Source organism: Caenorhabditis elegans, chromosome V (assembly GCF_000002985.6).
Source record: "Caenorhabditis elegans chromosome V".
Lineage (NCBI taxonomy): Eukaryota > Metazoa > Nematoda > Chromadorea > Rhabditida > Rhabditidae > Caenorhabditis > Caenorhabditis elegans.
In genome coordinates this window covers 9,130,803-9,154,880 of record NC_003283.11, presented here as the reverse complement: position 1 = coordinate 9,154,880, position 24,078 = coordinate 9,130,803, and the positions used below count along the sequence as shown (strand labels likewise).

The window sequence follows — 24,078 nt, the reverse complement described above, 5'->3', positions numbered from 1 at the left end:
TGATTTCCGGCATGCGAGCTTTCTGCATAATATTACTTGTTGGATTCACCCAAGTCAATGCTCTGTTTGGAGACAGATTATTACGAGCCAGGTTAGTTCTTTGGAACAAAAATTGTTAGGCACAATTTATGAAAAACCAATTTTGAAATAATTAGAACCCTAGTAAGTGAAAATATTTTTCAACAGTTCGGTGTCCACTATTAAAAAAATAACAGTTTTGTTTAAGAATTTTATATTAATAAAGTGTTGAAGCAACTGGTGGAAATTTTAATTTTTCAACATTACTTTGCTTATTTCAAATTTATTATAAAAATGTAATATTTTATTACAGAAACCCAAAAACTGGACCATGCACGTTGAATGATGATGGACTAAAATGCAATGAAAATGGTGATTCTAAACTTTAAATTATATTAATTTATTCATAATTTTAGGATACTATGAAACTGTACAATGTAACTCTGAATCATGTTATTGTGTTACTCCTCACACTGCACTTGTTGCATACGACACACGAACCAACAATCCGAAAACCGCGCCAAAATGTGGAAGTAAGTAGAGACCATTCAATTTCCTAAGTTTTCCCAAAAGTGACGTTTATCGTTTCAGCTTGCCTTGTTTACCTCCAAAAGCTGTTTGCCGACGGAGATCCTCCAGAAAATAGTTTCGTACCAAAATGTGACGTCGGAAAAGGTATGAAAAAATAATGCTAAAGATAAAATATAAGTATTTAAGGTGATTTTGAGCCTGTACAATGTGACAGTAAGAAGAACCAATGCTACTGCGTGGACACAAATACTGGAAGAGAAATACAAGGGACACGAAAACCATTGAGTAACACAACAAAGATGAATTGCATGCAAATTGGTAGTTCAAAATCATGAATAATTTAAAATAATTCGATAATTTCAGATTTCTCCATCGATTCGTCAGCATTCCCCGCTTTTGAAAAACCAGATCCTGCCAAACCGAAAAATGATCAACCGATTGGAAAACCATGGTGTGCAAGTAACAGAAATGCTGGACATACATGCAATCAAAATAAAACTTCGATAAGAGTAAGTTGATTTTAAACCTAATAAAAAATCGGGCAAATATTTTTTTTAGTACTGGTTTGACGTTGAAACCTTCCAATGTTTCCCATTCGAACACAAAGGCTGTGGTGGAAATCAGAACTCCTATAGAACAAGTAGTGAATGCTATTTTGACTGTGTCTTGCGTAAGTTATCCACGTATTGTTTTCATGAATATAAGTGACGTTCACCAAGGAAAATGATCACAAGTAGGCCTATGGTACCAAAAATTGTAAAATGTTTCATACATTTTTGACCCAAAAGTTTGAAAACTCTGAGCCCCTCATTGACGTATTCAATTTTTAACTCAAAAATTCAATTTTTAACTCAAAAATCAAATACGATAATTGAATGCAGTTTTATTTCAGAAGACTACTTCAGTTGTGCAATGCAATCACAACCAGCTAGAAAGTCGAATGGACAATGGTATTCTTGCCCAGAAGGCCCAGATGGTCCACCAGGTATGTTTTGAGATTGATGGTTTTTTAATAAAACTTTCGAACTTTCTACTGCATAAATAATATTTGAAAATTAGCTACAAATTTTTGTGGTGAAAAACGAAACTTACAATTCCGGTTTATAAAATGTTATTTTTTATTTCATTTAAAGGATCCTGTTTTTCGGATCTGAGCTGTTTAAACGTTAGAAATACAATGTTTTAAAAACGAGTATTAGTTAGTTTAAAACTTTATTAAAGTAATAATGAACATTAAAAAAACTAACTGAAATATTGCTTCATATTTTTCAGGCTTCAAGACTACTACAACTCCAGGCCCAAAACTAACCTCTGATGGTTGTCCAAAGGGATATATTTGTTCTATGGGAGCATTCTTTGGTATTTGCTGCGAGGAGAACTTGACAAGTAAGTAATCATATTAGCGACAACCAAAACACAAAGTTTCCAGATCGCTACCAAGCAGCATTCAAACCATTATGCAAAAACAAGAAAGAAGCTTTGCAAACGAAACAGGACGATTGGTCGAGTGCAATGCTCGGAAAATCATGTTCCGATAGATTCTGTCCAAGCAGTCATACTTGTGAACATAACGAGTTTTTTGCATATTGTTGTCCGCGTTAATATGTGTGTTTTGACGTTTGTTTTCTTGCCCATTCGAACCGCCCTTCAATTCACATTCTAATTCAGGTTGTAATAAATAAGAAAAAGTATTTGTAGTTCTTTTGTTTTTCACAATGATATGTAATGTATATTAAACGACCTTTCATCTCTTCTGTCCTTTTCTTCTGTGTTGGTTTTCCACCCAGACAAATTGCCGGCCCCCTACTTTAAACGTGTCTTCTCATAGCATTGATTATTGATGCCTATGTGATATCAATATCTTTTATATTCATTTTCCCTCCTAAAAGAAATATGTTCAGAAAACTGCACCGAAACAAAGTCTTCGACCATACTAGATACTTGTTGATTTCTGATAGTGTCCTGTTCACCCCATAAAAATGTGTTAAATGCAGCAAGCAACAAAGTATATTTGTGATTGAAATTTGATGCGAATAGAATTTAAAAATAGAGTGATCACAGTTCTAGCAGAAAACGAATTTTCACAAATGAATCGGAATGATGACTTGGTCTATTTGAATTCGCTCAATGTCTCCGCAGACATGATGTGTACCCAAAAATGACTTGATTGATGATTTCACAAATGTTCCAGTTTAGTTTCGTGCTTTATGTGGAATATGCTACAAAACGCTAAAATACGATAATCGAAGGCTTCAAAACTAAACTGCGGTGGACTTTTCTAGCTCGAAATATGCAACTGAAACAGTTGTTGGGCTATTCTTTGCTCAAGAAAAAATTATTACGGCACAACAACTGTAATTTTTTTTTCTAGAAAAAAATTCATTTGAAAAATGGACGCTGATGAAAAAGTTATTAAATGAGCCGCGTAACTACATTGAAAAAATGTTAAACGTATTTTCAGAAATTGTTTTGTTAAATTGTAGAAAGAAGAATAATCAAAAATAAAACTCATAGTCAGGTAACTTTTTTTTGAATATTTTAAAGCAGAAAACGAAGGATCTCGTTTAAACTTATCAAGATTGTTTTTTGATGTCTTAGTTCAGTGTAGTTCTCTAAATAAAACAAGAAATATAGGTTTATCCGTATGTTTGCAGAAAATTAGTTCAACAGATCAAATGTTCATATTAACGTGACTTTTAAAAACATGAAAGACGGATCAGTTCAAAGTACGTTTCCGAAGTGAACACATGGAGATATTCAAAGTACATGCTGATCAAAAGAGCTTGAAATTAAAATTCGAAAATGTTCAATTGCCCTATATGCAAATTGAGAAAAACGTGCAAGTGGGGATCTTGTTAAAGATTTTGTTGTCTTAAACTTCCAGTCAAAATTTTGGCGGATTGCCAAATTTTTAAACAATACAATCTTTTAAGAAAATAAAAAGCAATGTCACATGTTCCACTCCTAGAATTTTTTACACGAATAAAAACAAAATTATAAAATTCGTAAATCGTAGAAATAATTTCTTTTGGTCTATTTCCAAAATTATTAATGAAAAAAATTGGTAATTGTCACTTTTTGACAGTAACTAAAAATTTTCCAACAATAATTTTGAAGGTAATTTTGAAACCATAGCAGTAGTTTCATATACTTTCCTCACTTGTGCTGCTCCTCCTTTAAAATGATACAGTCTACAAATCGAAGAGACTTCGAAAAATCGATAAAAGTTCGAGCAAAAACTATTAAAAACATTTCGATTTGAACCATAATTTAAAAAAAAATCCAGAACAAGATATAAACTATCAAAATTGAGAAATGAAGTGCAGAATAGAGATTACGGCGTTTTTAATAGGCCCGATGTTCAACGATTAAGACTTGGTGTATAGCTTATATATTAACATGCAGTACTAAGTTTCAATCGGTAAATTTGCTTTATTGTGTGATAGGATCGTATATTTTTCTATTTTCAAAAGCTTAAAACTAAATTTTTAATTTTAATAAGTTGGTAGTAAATCGTGAGCAAAAAAAAAGAAAAAAGAAAATTGGTCCCAGTCTACAAACGTTGCTGAAAAATTAGAAAAAAAAGTTTGAGTAGTTTAATACTGTGTTTTGGTGTTTGAAACATTTTCCCCGTTTTAAAACAATAAAACGGTATTCGGCCATTGAATGAAACACATCCACAGAAAACAATGATGATTGGTTGGGAGGATGAGACAATTTTACCGTAGGCAGGAATTATCAACAATTATATGTTAAAATCAATATTCTGGAATAAATTTCGCATAAAGTGTAAACGGAATGATTATAACTGCATTTATAATAATATTAGTTCATGAAGAATATTCAGTTGTCAAAAAAATCACCGATGAACACAAATTAGTACTGTTATACCATTTCTATGAATTTTCAGATTCTTTCAGATGCTTGCTAATAATGAAGCTTTCAAAGTAAGAATCTATTATTAAGCAAATTAAAATTTATTCACGGAGAAACAAACATTACTTAGACCAGAAGACCCGAGTATTATAGGCATGGTAAAAACAGTAAAGTTGCCGCACAAATATAACCGATAAGTGAATTGTTCTTTGAAGAATTCAATCTGGCAGGTGATAAATTTCAGACAAAAATAAAACGTTTAAAAATGGAGAAAAACAAAAGTTTGAAATCAAAGCCGTGAAACGTTGGATATGCATTCTATGTGTGTAACGTTTGATTTAAAATAGTTCGCAGCTATCCATTGTTGGCTCATAGGTTTTCATGTGAGATACGACATAATCTTCGCATTGTGAAATCTGAATTTTCTAAACCCCGTACGATTTATTTGGATGGGTCCTGCGAAAAAATGTTTATGATGCTTTAAAAAAATTTTATATACAAAAAAAGAACGACCGTGCATAAATTTACCGAAAAAATGCTATCATACAATTTTGCTCTCGTTGCGAGACCGAGGCATTTGGTGGCAGCTTCTTTTCAAAATTTGGCTCTAAATAAAAAACTTGATTTAGAAGTTGGCTAACCTTAGTTAAGCAAAAATTAGGTAGGATTTAGTACTTGCCGCGTTTACGTTTATCACAAGTTTGATTTCACTTTTCCCAAGTTTAAAACAAGACATGTATCAAATTTGGGTGCGGTATAAACCAACTCTTGCCCAAGTATTGCTTATCCTTCGGCCAAGGAAAAGCAACTTCTGAGCTAAGTTATTATTTGTGGACCAGGCGTGGGCAAATCATCGGTGCCAAACACTGAGCCCAAAATCTTTATTTTCAAATTCCCAAACTTTGTTATAAACGTTTTGATGCGCTCTACTTGAAAGTCCTGGTGAAAATGTAAAACAGATTTGTCACAGGAATAAGAAGAGATAATTTCTAAACATTTCTACTGTTTAAAGAACTTAATAAAGCTCCATGAAAACGTGCGGTTTTAAATTTTTCAAACTAGGACATTATTTATTGCGATCACTTTTTCACTACTTGGATCAATTTTTTAAGTAGTTCAACAATTGATTTCTCATAAGAAACCAAATGATTGGCACAAATCACACATAAACACGCTTTAGAAAATCAATGTTCGAATTTTGCAAACAAATCGATTTGATCGTTTAATGTCTTGATTTTAATAACCGTATGTAGTGTTGCCAAGCTGTTTCGTGCATTTCCAGATGCCATCGCATCTCTGACGTCTCTAATGCTTCTTTTGTTCAAACTAAATACATTTATTGCTCTTTATGGAACTGATCAACGTCTTGCGAAACGGTTGTTGATTATATATTCTCACCAGTTATTACGGTCAATTACTGTTTAAAATACACATAAATCACAAGCAAGTGTTTGATTTGGAAAAGAAGAGGAATTTATTTTCGCGGTTTCTAGTATCACGACGTGCTATCATCGAAAAACACGGTCGGATGATAATTCGAGGTGATATTGAGATACAAAAACAACGACTGCTCGTGAACCGTTCATATAATTTGTATTTAGTTTGGTTTCATCAGTGAAAATTCAAGTTTCCCTGAAGGAAGTCATTCAAAAGCGTGTGTTGATACGTGATTCGCTACGACAAGTCTTATGTGATACAGTGAGACAACATCTAAAACAAATCCTTGTGGTTTTTGGAGTGAGGCGCTGTTTCGTTGCTGTTGTTTGGTACTGATAAGTGTCTCTAGTATGAATTTTACCATATTCAACACATATCGTCCAACATTGTCGTTTGCATGTGGCTCGAAGCTTATCACAGTGTTCCGGGTTAGATAAAGAAATATGAAAACGACTACTAAAATGAAACGAAACCTTTTCAACGCATAAAAAGTCATTGAAAATGGAAATGGATGAATATCATATCTTCTGATCAACAACACATATCCATTAACAATTTAATTGATATAATCCATCATGAATACGGATAACAGAAATTTGCATGCAAGTCCAAAGTCGAAAACATACAAAAATAGACACATCCGTACTAATTTCTAAAGATGTTTGTACTCACTCTGCCACAATCAATTATCGTTCTCATGATGTCATTTCTACAGTCAATTTGAGAAAAAAATCATGAGAACAACTACATCAGAACTGATAGAATAAGGAGAATTTTGTATCCCTTTTTTATTCTAAAAAATGCCAAAGGTGTTAAAACAAATCAAGGGGCAATGTCTCGTTCGCGATGTCCAGCAAGAACAGTTGTTTCGATGGTTATAATTATCAACCAAGTTAAGAAAAAAGCTCAGTTTCCGTTACCCGGAAGACTGATGTCAATTTGAAAAGAGATGCAATTCGTTCGTCATCTTTACGTAACAGACACTCAAAAAATATGATTGCATAATACCGTAGAACGTTTTCGGAGCTTTAATTTTGCAATGATGGCAATAACTAGAGTACCGTTTCCGGAAGATAAGATCACTAGGCACAAAAGTTGAAAGCATTAGGAATTATTCGAGAAGTGCACGAAACATCTAGTACATAGTAGATACTTAACATCAGCATCAGTTTTAATAAACGACTACGGAAGAGTGGATTGGGATTGATTAGACAGGATTAGACAGGATTAGACAGGTTTATCGAAACAAATAGTCACTGAATATTGTTCCGTGAAAAAATGAAAATGTGTGTTTGGTACGATTATTGAAAGTTAACCAGAAAAATTACTAATCAGCTGAAATTACGAAATCCATAAATCTTTGAAAAATTGAAACAAATATCATTAGAATTTGCAGAAACGATTGAATATAATGCAATATCTGGGACAAACTACGATCTTTGCAAAAGAGTCTGTTGAACAGACAGTACATAAATTGAAAGTGCTTTTTGCAACGTGAACATTGCCATACACACACATACGCCCAGACAATTGAAATAATGTTATCTCTGCAAGCATCTGCAAGTCTCTTAACTTTCGATGCCCGGAATAGATCATTGCCAGCACGTCTTCCGTAGACATCTGTCTGTCTAGATCACGCGCATAATTGTCTCATTACTGTCTCTTGTCCTTCATTGGGGAAATCCGAATTGAAGTGAATGCTGAACATTGAACCGATTCGAAAGATGGGATGACGTACGTCACACTGCTTCGCATCAACTTTTCTACCGTACACCATGTTATGTAGAAAAGGGGATCTAATAGGCGGAGCGAACCCCAAAACGATCAGACTAGATACATATTTGATCACAAAATATGGTACAGTACAGACAAAACACTCTTTGTTTTGTACACTATTTTGGAGCGTCGATTGGTGATAAGTGGAGTGATGATAAGAATAGAAAGAGGAGGGTCGAAGAGAGGCTATCATCTGAAACATATACGCTTCAAATTGGATTCCGCCTCTTTGAGTAAGAAGCTATATAATGTGCCGCATTGTCACTTTATTCTCACATTGATTTATTTCTATCAATTGAACATTTACAGTAGCGTTCGCTATTTACATTTTATTTTCTTACAGAATAAAATGGATTTTGCACTGGAGCAATATCATAGTGCAAAGGATTTGTTAATATTTGAGCTTCGAAAGTTCAATCCAATTGTTCTGGTTTCTAGTACTATTGTTGCAACATACGTACTCACCAATCTGAGACATATGCATTTAGATGAAATGGGTGAGTCTGAAACTTTTTTCTCTGATTACTCCTAATTACAAAAATAGCTTTGACCTTTAAATACTTTAAATCATTTCAAAAACATTGCATTTGAAAGCTTTTTTCTGTGAATTTCTAAACAAAACGTTTTATTGCACTTTTATTCGACTTTCACTTGATCAGACTGATCTACCTAATCAATCTGTCTAACATGTTTTAATCTTTCAAAAGCGTCCGATGATTGTGTGTGTAGTTTTGCCAGACAGGCACAATGATCACCAAGTATCATAGACTTCTTCATATTACAGGCATCCGGAAACGTTTGAGCACTTGGTTTTTCACCACTGTAAAGCGTGTGCCTTTCATCAGGAAAATGATTGACGTGAGTGATAAGACACTTCTGGGTGACCACAAACTGATAAACTATCATTTTCTAATTTTAGAAACAACTAAACGAAGTAAAGGACGAGCTTGAGAAAAGTCTGAGAATTGTGGATCGAAGCACCGAATACTTCACTACAATCCCAAGCCATTCAGTTGGAAGAACTGAAGTACTTCGCCTTGCTGCCATCTATGATGATTTGGAAGGACCAGCTTTTTTGGAAGGAAGAGTATCTGGAGCAGTCTTCAATAGAGAAGACGACAAGGACGAACGGGAGATGTATGAGGAGGTGTTCGGAAAATTTGCCTGGACCAACCCACTTTGGCCAAAATTGTTCCCTGGAGTGAGAATCATGGAGGCTGAAGTTGTTCGCATGTGTTGTAATATGATGAATGGAGATTCGGAGACATGTGGAACTATGTCAACTGGTGGATCCATTTCAATTCTTTTGGCGTGCCTGGCTCATCGTAATCGTCTTTTGAAAAGAGGAGAAAAGTACACAGAGATGTAAGTAGAAGCAATTTATTTTTGTATTTAGCAGAAAAGATAGTAGTCAGTGAATGTATTATTGGAGACATTAAGATTATTATTAATCAAATCTTTATTTACAGGATTGTCCCATCATCCGTCCATGCAGCGTTCTTCAAAGCTGCCGAATGTTTCCGTATCAAAGTTCGCAAGATTCCAGTTGATCCTGTTACTTTCAAAGTAGACCTTGTCAAAATGAAAGCCGCAATTAACAAGAGAACATGTATGTTAGTTGGATCTGCTCCAAACTTTCCATTTGGAACTGTTGATGACATTGAAGCTATTGGACAGCTAGGACTTGAATATGACATCCCAGTTCATGTTGATGCTTGTCTTGGTGGTTTCCTTCTTCCATTCCTTGAAGAAGACGAGATTCGCTATGACTTCCGTGTTCCTGGTGTATCTTCGATTTCTGCAGATAGTCACAAATACGGACTCGCTCCAAAGGGGTCATCAGTTGTTCTTTATCGCAATAAGGAACTTCTTCATAATCAGTACTTCTGTGATGCTGATTGGCAAGGAGGTATCTATGCATCGGCTACTATGGAAGGATCACGCGCTGGGCACAACATTGCACTTTGCTGGGCCGCAATGCTTTATCACGCTCAGGAAGGATACAAGGCCAATGCTAGAAAGATTGTTGACACTACAAGAAAGATTAGAAATGGACTTTCAAACATTAAGGGAATCAAATTACAAGGGCCAAGTGATGTTTGTATTGTTAGCTGGACAACCAATGATGGAGTTGAACTCTACAGATTCCATAACTTCATGAAGGAAAAACATTGGCAACTGAATGGACTTCAATTCCCAGCTGGGTTAGTTCAATTAATTTTTTATTCACCCATTGAAATATTAATTTTTGTTGATATTTCAGAGTTCATATCATGGTCACTATGAATCATACTCATCCTGGACTCGCTGAAGCTTTCGTCGCCGATTGCAGAGCTGCAGTTGAGTTTGTCAAAAGCCACAAACCATCGGAATCCGACAAGACAAGTGAAGCAGCCATCTACGGACTTGCTCAAAGTATTCCAGACCGATCGCTTGTTCACGAGTTTGCTCACAGCTATATCGATGCTGTTTATGCTTTAACAGAGTGAAGTGCTAAACTATAATTATATTTGCCTACCTCTTCCTGCTGGTTGTTCAAACGGGTAATTTAACTGTGATTTCCTATTGATTATGTGACGAAGCTTGTTATGATTATTTGAAAAATAAAGCAATTTAAGTTTGTGAATAATATATTGGCAAGGCATAACAACGAAATTTGATTTATCTTTTTCTTTTTGTTTCATTTATCAAATTGCTTTATAAGGTTCAACCCAATGAAGTAATAATTTCAATGAAATGAAAACCAATGTTTACAAGCAAATTACTGCAGAAGGTACTGTGATGATATTCCATTTATCCCAATAGGTCATCCCAATTTTTGTATTCCCGAAAATACTCGAAATCTCCAAATTTAGTAGTATTAATACGCCTATTTTGAACTCCTATGTTCAATTTCTCTGTCTTAACCATAATTTAAAAAAAGTAAATATGTAAAATATATTTTCGTAGTAATCTAATTGTATAAATTCTGAACGATAAACAAACTTGTGGTATGAACTGAATACACAAACTACACCAAAACAAGCCCGAAAAATTGGGTGATTATAAGTTCAATTACCCTCGAATGCGTTTCTGTCACGTAGTCGTTGAGCGGGCGGCATGGATGACATAAATTATCGTAATTTGAACAACAGTGTAGTGATAAGACAATGAACAAAATTGTCACATCTTCTAAAGATCAAGAGAGTAAAAGTTCAAGTAGACGTCATAAATTGGTTTTTAATTGGAATTTTTGTATCTTTTTTCGTCGGGTAGCAGGGACATGTGTTTGTTCTGAAGATTACACAATGCTAGTATGTACCATCACTTTTCGTGTCATCAGTCGGAGATCAGTTTACTCTTCGGTCGCTGTCTGACCGTATTTGACTGTGATGAATGGACTAAAGTGACCACCATCCAAATATAAAGACGCGGGAGCTCAAGTGGATGTTTTGGTTGGGAGCAGACTTTGTTTGCTTGACCATTGCACAGAAAACGAACAAGATAATTTAGGTGGAGCTTCGAATGTTTTTAAAGAATGCGAATTATTTTTTGAGTCATCATTGCTTCTTTCTTTCTACGGTTTTTTTTAACGTTTTTGTAGACAACAAAAAGAACAATGCGTTCCAATGACATAATGCAATATTTAAAAACTCATTTTTGAAAATCGAATGTTTCATAAAATCAAATATTTTTAAACGATCGTTTTTTGTTTCTTTTTTGTTTTCAATCTCAGATTTGTCACCTAAATTAAAACCGAGCGGAATATTGATGTGAGCTAATCATCGAGCACCTTTTCATTTCATTCCATCACACTTTTATTTCATTTCATCAACTTTTCGTCTTCAGAAAATGTTTCGGGACATCTAAATGTGGTTTTTGCAAATAACGAAGTTAAATCAATGGGTTCACTAGATAGTTACGATGTAATGTTGATCTTGCTAGTTGATTGAGACTTTCAACCACGAGTGAAAATCAAACCAAAATCACATGGGAAATCGTTCAAAACGTATACTGAACTCACTATTTTTCAAATAAGTAAAATTCAAAATTTAGTTTAGGCAATTATTTCAATAGATCACTAAACATTTTTCAAACCACATATATTCAATCTCGATTTTTAATGTTTCCCGAATTATTTTTGAATCGAAATTAAAAATATAGTTTATTTTAATTGTCTTGAATTTATTGAAAATTGGGTGCACAACATGTTGGTTAAAAATTTTTTATTATTATAATAAGTCTTCAAAAGATAAACAGCACACAAATATATAAAATTTTATAAATGTTAGTGTACAAAAATATAACCATTAAAACATCCACGTGGTCGGCACTTGTTTTTAATGAAACTGATTAGCAAAAATGATTCAAACTTTTGAACATAAGACACAACCACTCTTGGTTATCTCTTTGCATTGATCTGTTCTAGACAACCGATATTTAAAGTTTTTGTAGAGCAAGATAATTCAACCATTCGGTTCAGCCATATCACTTGTTTGTTTATAGTTATGTTATTTCTAGTTGAATCATCCACATTTCCGCATTTGCTTTAAAAACATTTGCCTAACAGATTTTCCAATCTTAGTTTGTTTTTTATCGAGACGTTCCTTCCGTAGACTCATGGTTTTTTTTTCGTCATGTTTTTTTCTTTCAAAAAACTTAGAATGTTTATAGAAAAAATAGTATAACATGCAGATTGTATGTATTCAAATGTCTGTTGTTTCTATTCAACAGATTTCTATCTCTTTATCAGACACCCACACAAACTATGGGTTTCCATGTGATTCAGGTCATTCGGTGATCTCTGAAATTGCGACGTAATTCGATTAAATCAAAATAAAATAGAGAATAGTCAGACTTCATTAAGAAATTAAGAAACATACTGAATGAAACATTTAAAAACGTTTTTTCAACAGCACTTAAAAAATTCTTTGCAAAAATTTGGTACGCCGGAAATGCATAATATCCTTATTATTAGTTGCTAAGTATGAAGACTAAAAATAATATTCTGAATTTTACCATGCAAATTACAAATTAAAATATTACAGAATTTGAAAAATGGAATTATTGTGTTGTTATTGATTTATTGAAATATTGAGTTAACTGCAAAATTTTGCAAGTTTTCAGTTCAAAAAGAAAAGTTAAATCCATGTACTGCAGAATGGTAATCAAACGCGGTAAAACTGCGACGAATTTTTGACGAGTAGCCTTTGAAGACAATTTAAAACCTATTAATAACTTAAATATTTAAAAGAGTACATGATTTTTTATTAGCCATGATCAAACTTACAAAAGTTCCGTTCTAATGATTCATTTTTTTACAAAACTTTATCCCTGTATTATCCTTGTTGGAACTGTCTGAATAAAACTGGTTTTGATTTTTATGAATACACTATTGTATTCATCCCCATCAAAACATAACAACTTACCCACGTCATGGAAAACAGTTTTTTCAAGGGAAATGAAATTCTGAAATATATTTTTGTTCGGTAACTCTATATTTCCTCCGTTCAGACATATTTCTTATATCAAACATTATAATTAATGTAATTCCGAGTGTAGGCGTTGTCTAAAGTGAACGATCTTCCATAGATCATCAAAAATCAGCTTATAACTGTCTCTTGTCTTTTGTTGACATTAGTCACTGATACTCTTTTACGTATTCAATTGAAGAAAGAGGTGTCCGTCCAACCTCCGAACAAACCATTTGGAGATCAACTCCCTCCGATATAAATGTCACATAGAACTACCACGACCATTACCAATTTTTTGTGTTGATCTGTCGGTTCAATAATAGAATTTGTGTTCACGTCATATGTTGTGATCTTTCAAAAACATCGCTTCTTTTTAACGGCTGTATTTTTAGACATGGACACAGCAACTGCAATGCTGTCTGGTGCTTCGAGTACGTTCGCCGGTGTGGTTGGCGATTTTGATCAGGTATGAATATTTCATTCAAGTAATACTGGATTGCAAAATCTGGTATTTTAGTCAATTGTGGTGTCACTAGTAGAAGGATACCCTAATTAGTCAAGCTGCTGAAAGTGTTGAAATGTGTTCTTATAGTCATTTAAAATTCAGAGTTCAGTACTATGGGCGCTGATTGTTGGAATCATTCTTGCGTTCCTTTTAGGAGCTGGAATGGGAGCTAACGATGTTTCAAATGCATTCGGTACATCTGTTGGTAAGACTTGAACTACTCAAACCTCAATCATAGCCTATATTCATTTCAGGATCTGGAGTCCTCACTATTATACAGGCATACATATTGGCCTCGATCTTTGAAACGCTAGGATCAGTTCTAGTTGGTGAGTAATGGTTCACCAGTTTTCAATAAAACCAAATTGTCTATTCCAGGATGGAGTGTTGTGGATACAATGAGGAAAGGTGTTGTCGATATATCACAATATGAGAATACTCCTAAAGAATTTCTATTGGGACAAATCGCAGTTCTTGGAGGTATGAAGGGGGAAGTTAGTGAAAGATGAAAATTCGGCGAACTGTGACTTTAGTTGATCACAGTCTAGTTATTCTGCATTAAAGTATAGTTTTTCCCGTTGGAAATGACGTCAACAATTTGCATGAAAAATGTATTCACATGTATAACTAATGTTCGACTATATGACTTGTGGGAAAGGGTCACCATTCACAAAAAAAATAAATGAAAACCAGGTACAGACAAGTAGCGTTCAAATTTATATTAAAAAAAGACATAAATTAGTTATAATTGTCAGTCAACATTTTTTTGCTAAAAAAACACACTTTAGGATGCTCGGCTTGGCTTTTGATAGCTACCGTACTCCATATGCCAGTATCGACAACTCACTCATTGGTCGGAGCAACAATTGGATTTTCCGTAGTTCTTCGGGGGTTCAATGGTATTCAATGGATGGCTATCGTGAAAATAGGTAAAACACATTATCTGAAGTCCTAAAGTACATTTGAAATTTCCAGTATGCTCCTGGTTCATTTCTCCGGTTCTTTCTGGAATAATATCTTCAATAATCTACATGATTGTCGATCACACTGTACTGAGAACTGCGAATCCACTGAAAAACGGATTGCGCGCTCTTCCCGTGTTTTATTTTGTGTGCATGGCTTTCAATGCTCTCATGGTGTTCTGGGATGGATCCAAACGTAGGTTATCATCACGAAAAATTATTTTTAAATTACTTATTCCAGTTCTTCACTTTGACGAAATTCCAGTATGGGGAATTGTCATTATAGTTCTTGGAGTAGGAACAATTGCCGCTGCATTCGCAAACTTTGTTATGAAGCCGAGAATCAGAGCCAAGATTCAAGGTATTATTCAAAACTAATTGAAGTAAGAAGCTCATGTTTTGCGTTCTAGATTCTGAAGCACCTCCAACTCCACCGATGTTTTCTGACGTGGAATCAGCTCGCGGCTCGGCGGAGCTTGAGGAATTCACAGAAGGAAGTGTTACAAATCAACAGAAAACAATGTCCACACCAGGAAAAATCCGAAAGTTTTTTACTTGGCTTCTCCCAGACCGTACACGCTCTGACAGCCGTAGCATTACTCAATTATTCTCTACAATTCAAGTATTCACTGCTTGTTTTGCTGGATTTGCCCATGGAGCCAATGACGTTAGTAATGCAGTCGCTCCACTTGCGGCTATTATTTCTGTTTATCGTACCAAGTCTGTAGAACAAAAAGAAGCTGTAAGTTCAAACATGACAGCGTCCTAATAATAAACCTTTTCGCTTCCAGGTGCCAATTTATGTTCTTTTGTATGGAGTACTTGCAATCTGTATCGGTCTCTGGACTTTCGGGCATTACGTTATCAAGACTGTTGGAACAAAAATGTCAGAAATTAATCCAGCAAGTGGATTTACAATTGAGTTTGGCGCAGCTATGACATCACTTGTTGCAAGTAAACTAGGACTTCCTATCAGTACAACTCACTGTTTGGTAAACGGTATAGTCCATCGTAACGAAAATTTTCGAATTCCTTTTCAGGTTGGCAGCGTTGTTGCTGTTGGGGCTCTACGGTCTGAAGATGGAGTAAAATGGTCTACGTTCCGGAATATTTTCATGTCATGGGTTATTACTCTACCAGTTTCCGGTAAGAAATGAACTTCAAATCAGATCACTAATTCGTTAATTTTAAGGTTTAATATCTGCTGGAATTATGCTGATCATCAAGTGGGCAGCTTTGTAGATTTTCACGCTTTAATTTTTCTTTTAACTTTTTGATCTCTTTAAAATTTTGATAGCTCATAATATTCATCATAACTGGATAATATGCATATTACATTTTCTGTTACGTGTCAGAAATAAACTTCACTCATAACTTATTGTTTTTTTTTTCTAGCAGCCTCGCCAATCAAAAATTCACATTAAAAAAAATTAACATGCTGAAACAACACTTGAAGAAAGTTTAGATGCACAGAATCACTATTTTCAAACGATGACGTGAATATTATTTTCGAACAGACAAATAATATTGACTGAATAAAAATTAAACAACTTTTCAAATTGGCATTCAAATACATAAAACAATAACAAGCACGTGGTGTTCACACAGTCGACCTGATTAGCAATAGAACCACCCCTTTTGTATTTTTGAAAAATATTGAAGTGTTTAGTTTTTCGAAATTTCGAACTTTAGTTTTTAGTGATTTTTATTTTTATGCATTTGTTTATTTTCCCGAAAACCATATATCAAACTTTTTTTAAATTTGAGACTCTTTTATTTCAGTCTTAAGATAACTGTAAAACACGAAATTGTACAAAACTTGTTAGACAAGAGTGTGATGGACTATTTGTCTGTTTTTAAAACTTCTTACAATCTCATACTAACTTTATTTTCCAGTCGATGATCTCTGAAACTTTATGTTTATTTGATAAGAAATAAATAGAATGTAACCGATGATAACATGTTTGATTGTTGTTAGAGACCAATATGTTACATTTCGGAAAAACACTGAAAATAGACGAATAAATACGATCTAAACATTTTAAATGATTTCATTTTTAAGAAGCAATTTTCGATCAAACCCAATTCGAATTTTTCTCTCTTGTGTTGTTAAAGAATCAATTTATAATATGAGTTACAGTAATGACTTTTTTACTAGGGATTTTGCATCACATTTATAAACTACAGAAGTTGGCAACCTTTTTTGCATAGATTTCACGTTACAAATTCACAAGCTGGAAACAATGTTTTTTCCGAATTTTTTACCATAGTCATTTTTGAACGAAAATTGGCAAGAAATGAAAGCCAAATAACGTTTCGATTAATTACTTTTTGCCTAAATTCATTTAAAAAAAACATACTAACTTAATTTGCAAACACTTTTTTTTAATATAAAAAAACACATTGGAAAAATTGTGGAGTGATGCTTCCTCGAATAGCAGTTTAATAGTTAAAGAAAATACTTTGAAAATAATTTAAATTCGATTCGAACAAACAGTATTATTTGGCGCTTGTTGACGTCACTTGCAAAAAAATTTTTGTCGCATTTTTTTCCAATGATCTATGAAAATCATAAGATCATCTTTTTCAATATCATTTTCAGACATGGAGACAACACCTGTCATACTCTCTGACATCACTACTACCATCAGCGGAGTGATCGGCGACTTCGATCAGGTTTGTTCAGGTTGAAAAGAAAATATGTACTCGGTTGAAATAGTATGCAAAAGAATACACTTTTACATTTTCAAATAACAAAAAAAAAACCAAAATTTTGTCGAGCACAATACAATTATCCGTTTTAATTTTAGAGCTCTGTACTATGGGCCCTTATTGTTGGTATCATACTCGCATTTTTATTGGGAAATGGCATGGGAGCAAACGATGTTTCAAATGCGTTTGGTACATCAGTTGGTAACTTTAAATTTATTTTTGGTTTGAGCTGAAATCGTATGAAATTTGAGGATCCGGTGTTCTGACCATGGTTCAGGCATATATTTTGGCATCAATTTTTGAAGCATTGGGTTCTATACTTGTTGGTAAGTCAATAAACTAATCGAGAATCTGAAAATCAAAAATTTGTTTGATAGGTTGGAGTGTAGCGGACACAATGAGAAAAGGTGTTGTGGATACATCACAATACGCAGATGATCCAAAGGAATTACTATTGGGACAAGTTGCTATTCTTGGAGGTAATCAGCTTGAAAATACATCGAAAAGTAATTCACAGTAAGAATAATGGTTTAAAGTTCAGGTTGCGCTGCTTGGCTTCTGATAGCTACCGTACTCCATATGCCAGTTTCCACAACTCATTCGTTAGTTGGCGCAACAATAGGATTTTCAATAGTTCTTCGAGGTTTGGAAGGTATTCAATGGATGACTATTGTGAGGATTGGTAATTTGACAATGCCAAATACGTTTCATTAAACTCCGAATTTCCAGTTTGTTCCTGGTTTCTTTCTCCCATACTTTCTGGAATAATATCTTCAATAATCTACATGATTGTAGATCATACCGTCTTGCGAACCGGGGACCCTTTGAAAAATGGGTTGCGTGCTCTTCCGGTGTTTTATTTTGTATGTATGGCATTCAATGCACTGGTCGTATTTTGGGATGGTTCAAAACGTTTGTGTTTTCCAAAAAATATTATTCTAAAGTTTCTATTCGTTTTTCAGTTCTTCACTTCAATGAGATTCCAGCATGGGGAATCGCTGCAATAGTAATTGGCGTCGGATGTGTTGCAGCCGCACTTGCACATTTTGTTTTAAAGCCAAGAATTAAATCAAATATCAAAGGTCTGCCAACTTTCTATTTTAGGACATTATCAATTTTTAGGATCAAAAGTTCAATCAACGCCATCAAGATTTTCTGATGTTGAATCAGCCAATGATTCGGAAAAGTTAAAAGGACTGCCTGAACAAAAATTGCAAAATGTACAACAACGAAAGACTCCATCTGGAAAAATTCGAAAATTCTATGTTTGGCTTCTCCCAGACCGTACTCGTGTTGATGGTCGTAACATCACAAAGTTATTTTCCACAATTCAAGTGTTCACAGCGTGTTTTGCTGGATTTGCTCATGGAGCCAATGATGTCAGTAACGCTATTGCTCCGCTTGCAGCAATTATTTCAATCTATCGAACAAAGTCTGTCGAGCAAACCGAATCAGTAAGTTTTTATTGGTTAAATATTTTTCGTATGCTCTTTTTTTTATTTTTAGGTTCCAATTTATGTCCTCTTATATGGAGTATTTGCTATTTGTGTAGGATTATGGTTATTCGGTCATTATGTTATAAAAACCGTCGGTACAAATATGTCGGAAATCAATCCAGCAAGTGGATTCACAATTGAATTTGGAGCAGCGATGACATCACTTCTTGCCAGTAAAGTTGGACTTCCACTCAGTACAACACATTGTTTGGCAAGTATTTTCTCAAACGAGTGATAAATTTAAACTAATTTTCCAGGTGGGAAGTGTGGTGGCAGTTGGAATGATACGTTCTGAAAATGGTGTTAAATGGTCAATATTTCGAGATATTGCCATATCGTGGGTTGTCACTCTTCCAGTTTCTGGTAAGCATCTTATTTTACGCTATTTAAATAAATATGTAAGTTTCAGGTTTGATATCAGCTGGAATAATGTTTGTCATCAAATGGGCTGTTCTGTAGATTTTTTAGAAACTACTTTTATTGAAATCATGATCTCATTGTACATATTATATTGTTTAAAATTACACTAATATAAAAATCAATCTTTATTGAAAAATAATTCACTTCTTGAACAAAAACTTGATAAGAATTTTCAAAAAAAAAGTTAAGTTTTTAAAATGATGCTACAGCACTTTTATTGTCACTGCGATGAAATAAACTATAGCTTGAAACTTGAAACACAAAATAAAACATTTATCAGTTAGTCAGTTTCCAAAATTTATTCAAACCAAAAACAATCACAGGTGTAAAATTTAACGTATTAGAGATCATTGTTTATAAGAGGTGTGAACTTGACCTGAACTAATCGGTCTTCCACCATACGGAGAATTTTGTTGGAAATTGTTGTAAGGCGGTGGAGCAGAGTAGACTGGAGCACTGGGAGGAGGACCTTGTTGAAATCCTTGAAATCCTGGAGGTGGTGGTGGACCGTTGTTTGTTGTGAATGTATGGGTGGTTGTTGTCGTTGCAAATACTGGTACTTCTGTTACAATAACTGTTTCGTCTCGACAATATCCTTTACTGTTGCACCACACGCACAGAATTATAATCAGTACAATTCCCACGATAATGAGACTGAAATTAATGATGGGTTGATAATTACTCTGAAACTTCCACTTACATTATAGTTACCCATGATGTATTCGAGCAACACTCCATTCCACAACAAGATTCAGAGCTCGTACATCCAAAGGTTAGGGTTGTTGGTTTTGTGCCATTAGAGAATGTCACCTAAAATTATAGCCTTTGAACGAATATTCAAATATCTTGAAAACTAACATTTCTTAATTCTTGGTCGTCATCTGTTATTTGATATTCACACATGTGCGGTCTCTCTGGAGTATGCACATAATGCCCTCCCCAGTAGTAATGGTAATTGCCGTAACTAAAAGAAAACAGGTGTTTGTATGTTATCAAAGTATCTGAATCTACTCTTACATCATTGGAGATACTGGTGAGATGATGACGTGTGTATGAGTCAGTGGAGAATATGAGAACATGGTTGTAGTCGAGGTGGTGTGGAATACATTTTGCCGGAAGTTTGAGCTATATTGAGTGTTTCCCGATCTGGAAAATGAATTTAAAAATACAAAATCTTACTGAACAATTACCTATAGCTACTGGTTCCAGAGGTTGGTCGGGAGCTTGATGAACTAGAAAACGATGACCCGGAGCTTCTTGAGCTTGAGCTAGAGAAAGAACTGCTGCTGCTCCGTGCTCCACTGGACCCACGACCACCACCAAAGCTTCCTTTTGCATCCAGATGTTGGCTCAAAAGAGAGAAAAGGAGTAAAGAGCTCCAGAATAGGCGACTCATTCGAAGAATGGTCAGAAGCAAAATGAAACTGAAAGTTTTCAGTTAGTAAGCAGAACATTGAGACAAAAAACGGCGTGAGAGTTGTCTAGGCAACCGGGAAAAAAGCCGTTACGCTTTGTGTCATGCGTAGAGATTCAGAGAAAGAAAAATTATCAAATGACAAGAGCTAAAGAGTTTTCAAGAAAAGTGAATTAGAAAAAAGAGTTTAGTTTGAAGCCAAAGTGGGTATGGGTATGAGAGCGTGCGTAAGCAAATTAACATTACTGATAATAATTTGAGAAAAAATCTAGAAATTTAATTTTCAGAAATCACAGGTATACCTCAACAGGATAATGAGTTAAAATGGATTCACATAAAAATAACAGATCAAAAATTGAACCTGAACCGATTGAAAAAAACAAACAGGAAGTAAATTTAAAGTGAGAAGGGAAAATTAAACCTGGTTAAACCTGGATGAGTCACAGGTATTTTTTGAACAATCAAACAGACAAATTATTGTCAAAACATGTTTTTAATGTTAAAATCATTGACGAGGAGTTACAAACAGCTTGAAAAATATTAAAGGTGAGTACCGAAATTTGAGACTTTGCTTTTTTATGCCGAAAAGGGTCCAAAACTACCAAATTTCGTCGTCAGACGTTCTGAAAATTAAAAAAAGTTATGGCCGCTCAAAATTTTCGAAAAATTGTCCACTTTTAGCTAAAACCACAAATTTTGGCAAGTTCACGGTGTCGCAGCGGTTGGAACTTAATTTTTATTTGATTGTCATCCTTTAATGCATATTTTGGAATTTATTAGGCGTTATTTCGTTGATTGAGATGCTTTTTCGTTCGATGCGGGCACAAATACGATACAAGTTTTTTTTTTGCCCGCATCGACCGAAAAAGCACCTCAATGCGATTTTACTGATTCAATCATTGTTGCTATCTAAAATGACATTCCTCATTTGACAATTCAATTAGAAACAAATAATTTATTGATTTTTTTGCTTAAGAATTGTTGAAATGCTGATGTGTACAAGTTTCAGACCGTACGTATTCCGTAAGGAGAATTTATAGTAAAAGCGGATCCAAAAATAGAATTATTGGGAGGATTGACGTATTGCTGAGTTTCTGGCAATGGCAAAGCTTGAGGTGGAGGAATATTGCTCTGATATCTGTACACAACCTGAAAATTTCGAAGCAGAGCTTTCTTCCTGTTGTATTCCGATCTCCACTTCGCACTCAAACACATTAATATTAGTCCGCACACACCGACGATCAATAGCACTACCAATGCAACAAATGCTCTAGGAATGAATATTATTTTATCTACTACATTCATTTGGCTTATATTTCTACCTTTTAAGGTCACAACACTCCAATTCGCAACAAGACAGGCTTTCGTCACATTCGAAGAGCAGCCTCCATGGCTTGGTGTTATTGTCAAATATTACCTGAAAATTTTGCGCTTTGAAATTAGGCATTATTTTTTGTGAACATACTTTGTTAAGTTCTTCGCTCTTGGAATCAATTATGTAACTACAAGTCGTTGAGTTTTTATCAGTTTTGACATAGTGCCCATCCCAATAATAGCTTTGATTTTGAAATCTGATTTGCGAAACAATTTGTTGCAAAACTGCGTATTGAACCTACTTTAGTGGATTATCGGGAGATGTGATAACATACATTTTAGTCTCTTCGGAGTATGAAAATGATGTTTTGGATAAGGGCCCGTGGAACACGTGTTTACAAAAATCAATACTCAAATTCGATCTGAAAAATGAAAATAATCTCGTTTTGTACAAGTTTAAAAAATACCGCTGAGGTTCCTTACTATTAGTTGATGATTTAGCCCAGTTACCTACAGAACCGTCGATTTTTGTGTTTCTTAGAAAGCAAAAGAAAATTAATGAACTCCAGAAAAGACGACTCATTCTGATAATGAGAAGGAAGTCAACTTGAGTTTATGACAATAGAAATCAAACTAAATAAACTGCGTGTTGGTTGTCTCGGAAACTAGAGAAGCATTCGATGCAGCTGATTTTATTAATCCAGATAATTTTATAATGTTAGATGACTCAAGTCATCGCTAGCGATCGCTACTTTTTAAAACAAAAATGTTTACAAAACCACTGTAAATTATATCGCATTTCAAAAAAAAATAGTTACAACATGAGATCGAAGTCTTTTTGGATCCTTGGAGCTTCGGATTTTTAGAGTGTTTTTGGGTCGTTTTTAGTGCGTGTAAGCTCCAAATACGATCCATACACATAAAAACGCAACAAAACCGCTCCAAAAACGCTCCGAAAACACCCCATATATGCTCCAAAAACTCTCCAAAAACGCTTCAACTTTTAGTCGCTTTTGTGAATTGTAGTGACAAAATACTGAAAGTTGAATTTCGGCACCTGAACTATATTATTCCGCATGTTCCTTATAAATTTTATTTAAATAACAGTCTTTATTCGAGAATGCAATCAGAAAAAAATCTTGTGATTTGATCAATATTTGTACGAAGTACTCCCATTCCCTGAGATAATTGGTCTTCCTCCTTTTTGATCGAAGTTTTTGGAGACGGATGGAGCATTTATGCCAGGAATACTTTGTTTCAGTCCAATAGTTTGAAAGCCGTGCCCAAGTGGTGGAAGCTTACTGTTTTCCGATGTATTAGAGTTGATGGAGACCTTCTCTAGAACCTCATTTTTTGAATTATTTTTTCTGTGAAAAGGTTTCTTCCATTTACAATAAATGGATAATGCCAGAGAGAACAGAAACGCGAAGAAAAACAAGCAGAAATTATACAGCACCTCTTTAAAAAATTAATTGATTTCAAGCATACCTCTTTGTGAACCACGAACTATTCTCACAGCATTCTGACCCACAATAAGATTCGGAGCTTTTGCATTCGAAAATCAAGAATGCTGGTCGTTTCCCGTTTGGAAATTCCACCTTAATTTGGTTAATGGTGAACTCTTGAAATAGTACTTTGAACCTACATTTTTAAATTTCTCATCATCATTTCCTAATTCGTATTTACAAATCTTGTCCGTATCGTTGACAACATGCCCTTCCCAATAATATTTTTGGCCGTAAAGACTAATACCTCTGAAAAAATATTTGTCAAAATATACACAGATCAACAACGATTTACATGGTTTGTCCTGGAATGGAGTTTACATAAACTCTGAGACTATCTTCAGCATTGTTGAAGAGTGGAAAAAGAAGCAAGAAACTCCAGAACAACACATTCATTCTGAGTTGAAACGGTAGCAAAAAAATGAAGATATTTTGCAGTTTAAGTAAAAAGAATGCTTGATAGTTGTCTTGGAAACTGATACACAAATGAGACGTGACTACTTCAAAATAACAAATCCTCAAGATTGAAGAAGCACAAGATCAAAGACGTAAAATTCAGTCCAAATTCCCTGGCAGGTTTGTTTTATGGGGTAACGACATATGTATTCTATAGCAATGGAAAGATCGTTGTTTTCTTGGTTTGAATTTTTGAACTAGAT

At 34.4% G+C, this 24,078-nt stretch overlaps 7 protein-coding genes and 1 non-coding gene across 8 annotated transcripts; 5 read left to right on the top strand and 3 right to left on the bottom strand.

The window, feature by feature from the left end:
- The first annotated feature begins 8 nt into the window (after positions 1-8).
- B0222.5 (BPTI/Kunitz inhibitor domain-containing protein) lies at positions 9-2,560 on the top strand. The gene is made up of 10 exons (NM_072972.4): positions 9-91; positions 332-390; positions 435-551; positions 610-693; positions 736-867; positions 913-1,058; positions 1,108-1,219; positions 1,442-1,534; positions 1,822-1,935; positions 1,979-2,560. The coding sequence occupies exons 1-10, from the start codon at positions 12-14 to the stop codon at positions 2,149-2,151; spliced, it is 1,110 nt and encodes a 369-aa protein (NP_505373.1). The 5' UTR covers positions 9-11; the 3' UTR covers positions 2,152-2,560.
- A 5,421-nt stretch (positions 2,561-7,981) lies between these two features.
- On the top strand, positions 7,982-10,265 carry spl-2 (sphinganine-1-phosphate aldolase). The gene is made up of 5 exons (NM_072971.8): positions 7,982-8,135; positions 8,423-8,496; positions 8,558-9,003; positions 9,108-9,842; positions 9,902-10,265. Exons 1-5 carry the CDS (start codon positions 7,988-7,990, stop codon positions 10,125-10,127), a joined length of 1,629 nt encoding a protein of 542 aa, NP_505372.1. The 5' UTR covers positions 7,982-7,987; the 3' UTR covers positions 10,128-10,265.
- Positions 10,266-13,483: 3,218 nt separating this feature from the next.
- pitr-3 (Phosphate transporter) lies at positions 13,484-15,935 on the top strand. The gene is made up of 11 exons (NM_072970.6): positions 13,484-13,557; positions 13,699-13,801; positions 13,851-13,925; positions 13,975-14,076; positions 14,385-14,525; positions 14,572-14,754; positions 14,800-14,919; positions 14,969-15,300; positions 15,350-15,550; positions 15,599-15,704; positions 15,751-15,935. The coding sequence occupies exons 1-11, from the start codon at positions 13,486-13,488 to the stop codon at positions 15,798-15,800; spliced, it is 1,485 nt and encodes a 494-aa protein (NP_505371.2). The 5' UTR covers positions 13,484-13,485; the 3' UTR covers positions 15,801-15,935.
- Positions 15,936-16,454: 519 nt separating this feature from the next.
- Positions 16,455-16,475, top strand: 21ur-13351. The gene has a single exon (NR_069158.1).
- Positions 16,476-17,162: 687 nt separating this feature from the next.
- Positions 17,163-19,225, top strand: pitr-2 (Phosphate transporter; the record flags this gene model as incomplete). The annotated part of the gene is made up of 11 exons (NM_001356722.1): positions 17,163-17,234; positions 17,369-17,471; positions 17,522-17,596; positions 17,648-17,749; positions 17,812-17,952; positions 18,000-18,182; positions 18,233-18,352; positions 18,393-18,724; positions 18,777-18,977; positions 19,024-19,129; positions 19,176-19,225. The coding sequence occupies 11 exons, from the start codon at positions 17,163-17,165 to the stop codon at positions 19,223-19,225; spliced, it is 1,485 nt and encodes a 494-aa protein (NP_001343607.1).
- Positions 19,226-19,458: 233 nt separating this feature from the next.
- B0222.1 (CX domain-containing protein) lies at positions 19,459-20,626 on the bottom strand. The gene is made up of 5 exons (NM_072968.4): positions 20,377-20,626; positions 20,204-20,332; positions 20,045-20,150; positions 19,887-19,996; positions 19,459-19,840 (listed from the first exon to the last, which is right to left on the bottom strand). The coding sequence occupies exons 1-5, from the start codon at positions 20,580-20,582 to the stop codon at positions 19,534-19,536; spliced, it is 858 nt and encodes a 285-aa protein (NP_505369.1). The 5' UTR covers positions 20,583-20,626; the 3' UTR covers positions 19,459-19,533.
- Positions 20,627-21,573: 947 nt separating this feature from the next.
- F21C10.1 (CX domain-containing protein) lies at positions 21,574-22,538 on the bottom strand. Its single transcript, NM_001356721.2, has 5 exons — positions 22,382-22,538; positions 22,217-22,336; positions 22,066-22,171; positions 21,923-22,017; positions 21,574-21,870 (listed from the first exon to the last, which is right to left on the bottom strand). The coding sequence occupies exons 1-5, from the start codon at positions 22,495-22,497 to the stop codon at positions 21,606-21,608; spliced, it is 702 nt and encodes a 233-aa protein (NP_001343608.1). The 5' UTR covers positions 22,498-22,538; the 3' UTR covers positions 21,574-21,605.
- A 692-nt stretch (positions 22,539-23,230) lies between these two features.
- On the bottom strand, positions 23,231-23,815 carry F21C10.19 (CX domain-containing protein; the record flags this gene model as incomplete). The annotated part of the gene is made up of 4 exons (NM_001356720.1): positions 23,231-23,252; positions 23,403-23,512; positions 23,560-23,668; positions 23,715-23,815. 4 exons carry the CDS (start codon positions 23,813-23,815, stop codon positions 23,231-23,233), a joined length of 342 nt encoding a protein of 113 aa, NP_001343840.1.
- Between the last annotated feature and the right edge of the window lie 263 nt (positions 23,816-24,078).

Coding starts and splice junctions, on each gene's coding strand:
- B0222.5 (NM_072972.4), top strand. CDS start 12: ATGCGAGCTTTCTGCATAATATTACTTGTTGGATTCACCCAAGTCAAT. Junction 92..331: donor GACAGATTATTACGAGCCAG/GTTAGTTCTTTG, acceptor ATTTTATTACAG/AAACCCAAAAACTGGACCAT. Junction 1,220..1,441: donor CTATTTTGACTGTGTCTTGC/GTAAGTTATCCA, acceptor GTTTTATTTCAG/AAGACTACTTCAGTTGTGCA.
- spl-2 (NM_072971.8), top strand. CDS start 7,988: ATGGATTTTGCACTGGAGCAATATCATAGTGCAAAGGATTTGTTAATA. Junction 8,497..8,557: donor TCATCAGGAAAATGATTGAC/GTGAGTGATAAG, acceptor TTCTAATTTTAG/AAACAACTAAACGAAGTAAA. Junction 9,843..9,901: donor GGACTTCAATTCCCAGCTGG/GTTAGTTCAATT, acceptor TTGATATTTCAG/AGTTCATATCATGGTCACTA.
- pitr-3 (NM_072970.6), top strand. CDS start 13,486: ATGGACACAGCAACTGCAATGCTGTCTGGTGCTTCGAGTACGTTCGCC. Junction 13,558..13,698: donor TGGTTGGCGATTTTGATCAG/GTATGAATATTT, acceptor TTTAAAATTCAG/AGTTCAGTACTATGGGCGCT. Junction 13,802..13,850: donor TGCATTCGGTACATCTGTTG/GTAAGACTTGAA, acceptor TATTCATTTCAG/GATCTGGAGTCCTCACTATT.
- B0222.1 (NM_072968.4), bottom strand. CDS start 20,582: ATGAGTCGCCTATTCTGGAGCTCTTTACTCCTTTTCTCTCTTTTGAGC. Junction 20,151..20,203: donor TCACCAGTATCTCCAATGAT/GTAAGAGTAGAT, acceptor GTTTTCTTTTAG/TTACGGCAATTACCATTACT. Junction 19,997..20,044: donor ACGACCAAGAATTAAGAAAT/GTTAGTTTTCAA, acceptor CTATAATTTTAG/GTGACATTCTCTAATGGCAC.
- F21C10.1 (NM_001356721.2), bottom strand. CDS start 22,497: ATGAGTCGTCTTTTCTGGAGTTCATTAATTTTCTTTTGCTTTCTAAGA. Junction 22,018..22,065: donor AGAGCGAAGAACTTAACAAA/GTATGTTCACAA, acceptor CAAAATTTTCAG/GTAATATTTGACAATAACAC. Junction 21,871..21,922: donor GAGTGTTGTGACCTTAAAAG/GTAGAAATATAA, acceptor ATTCATTCCTAG/AGCATTTGTTGCATTGGTAG.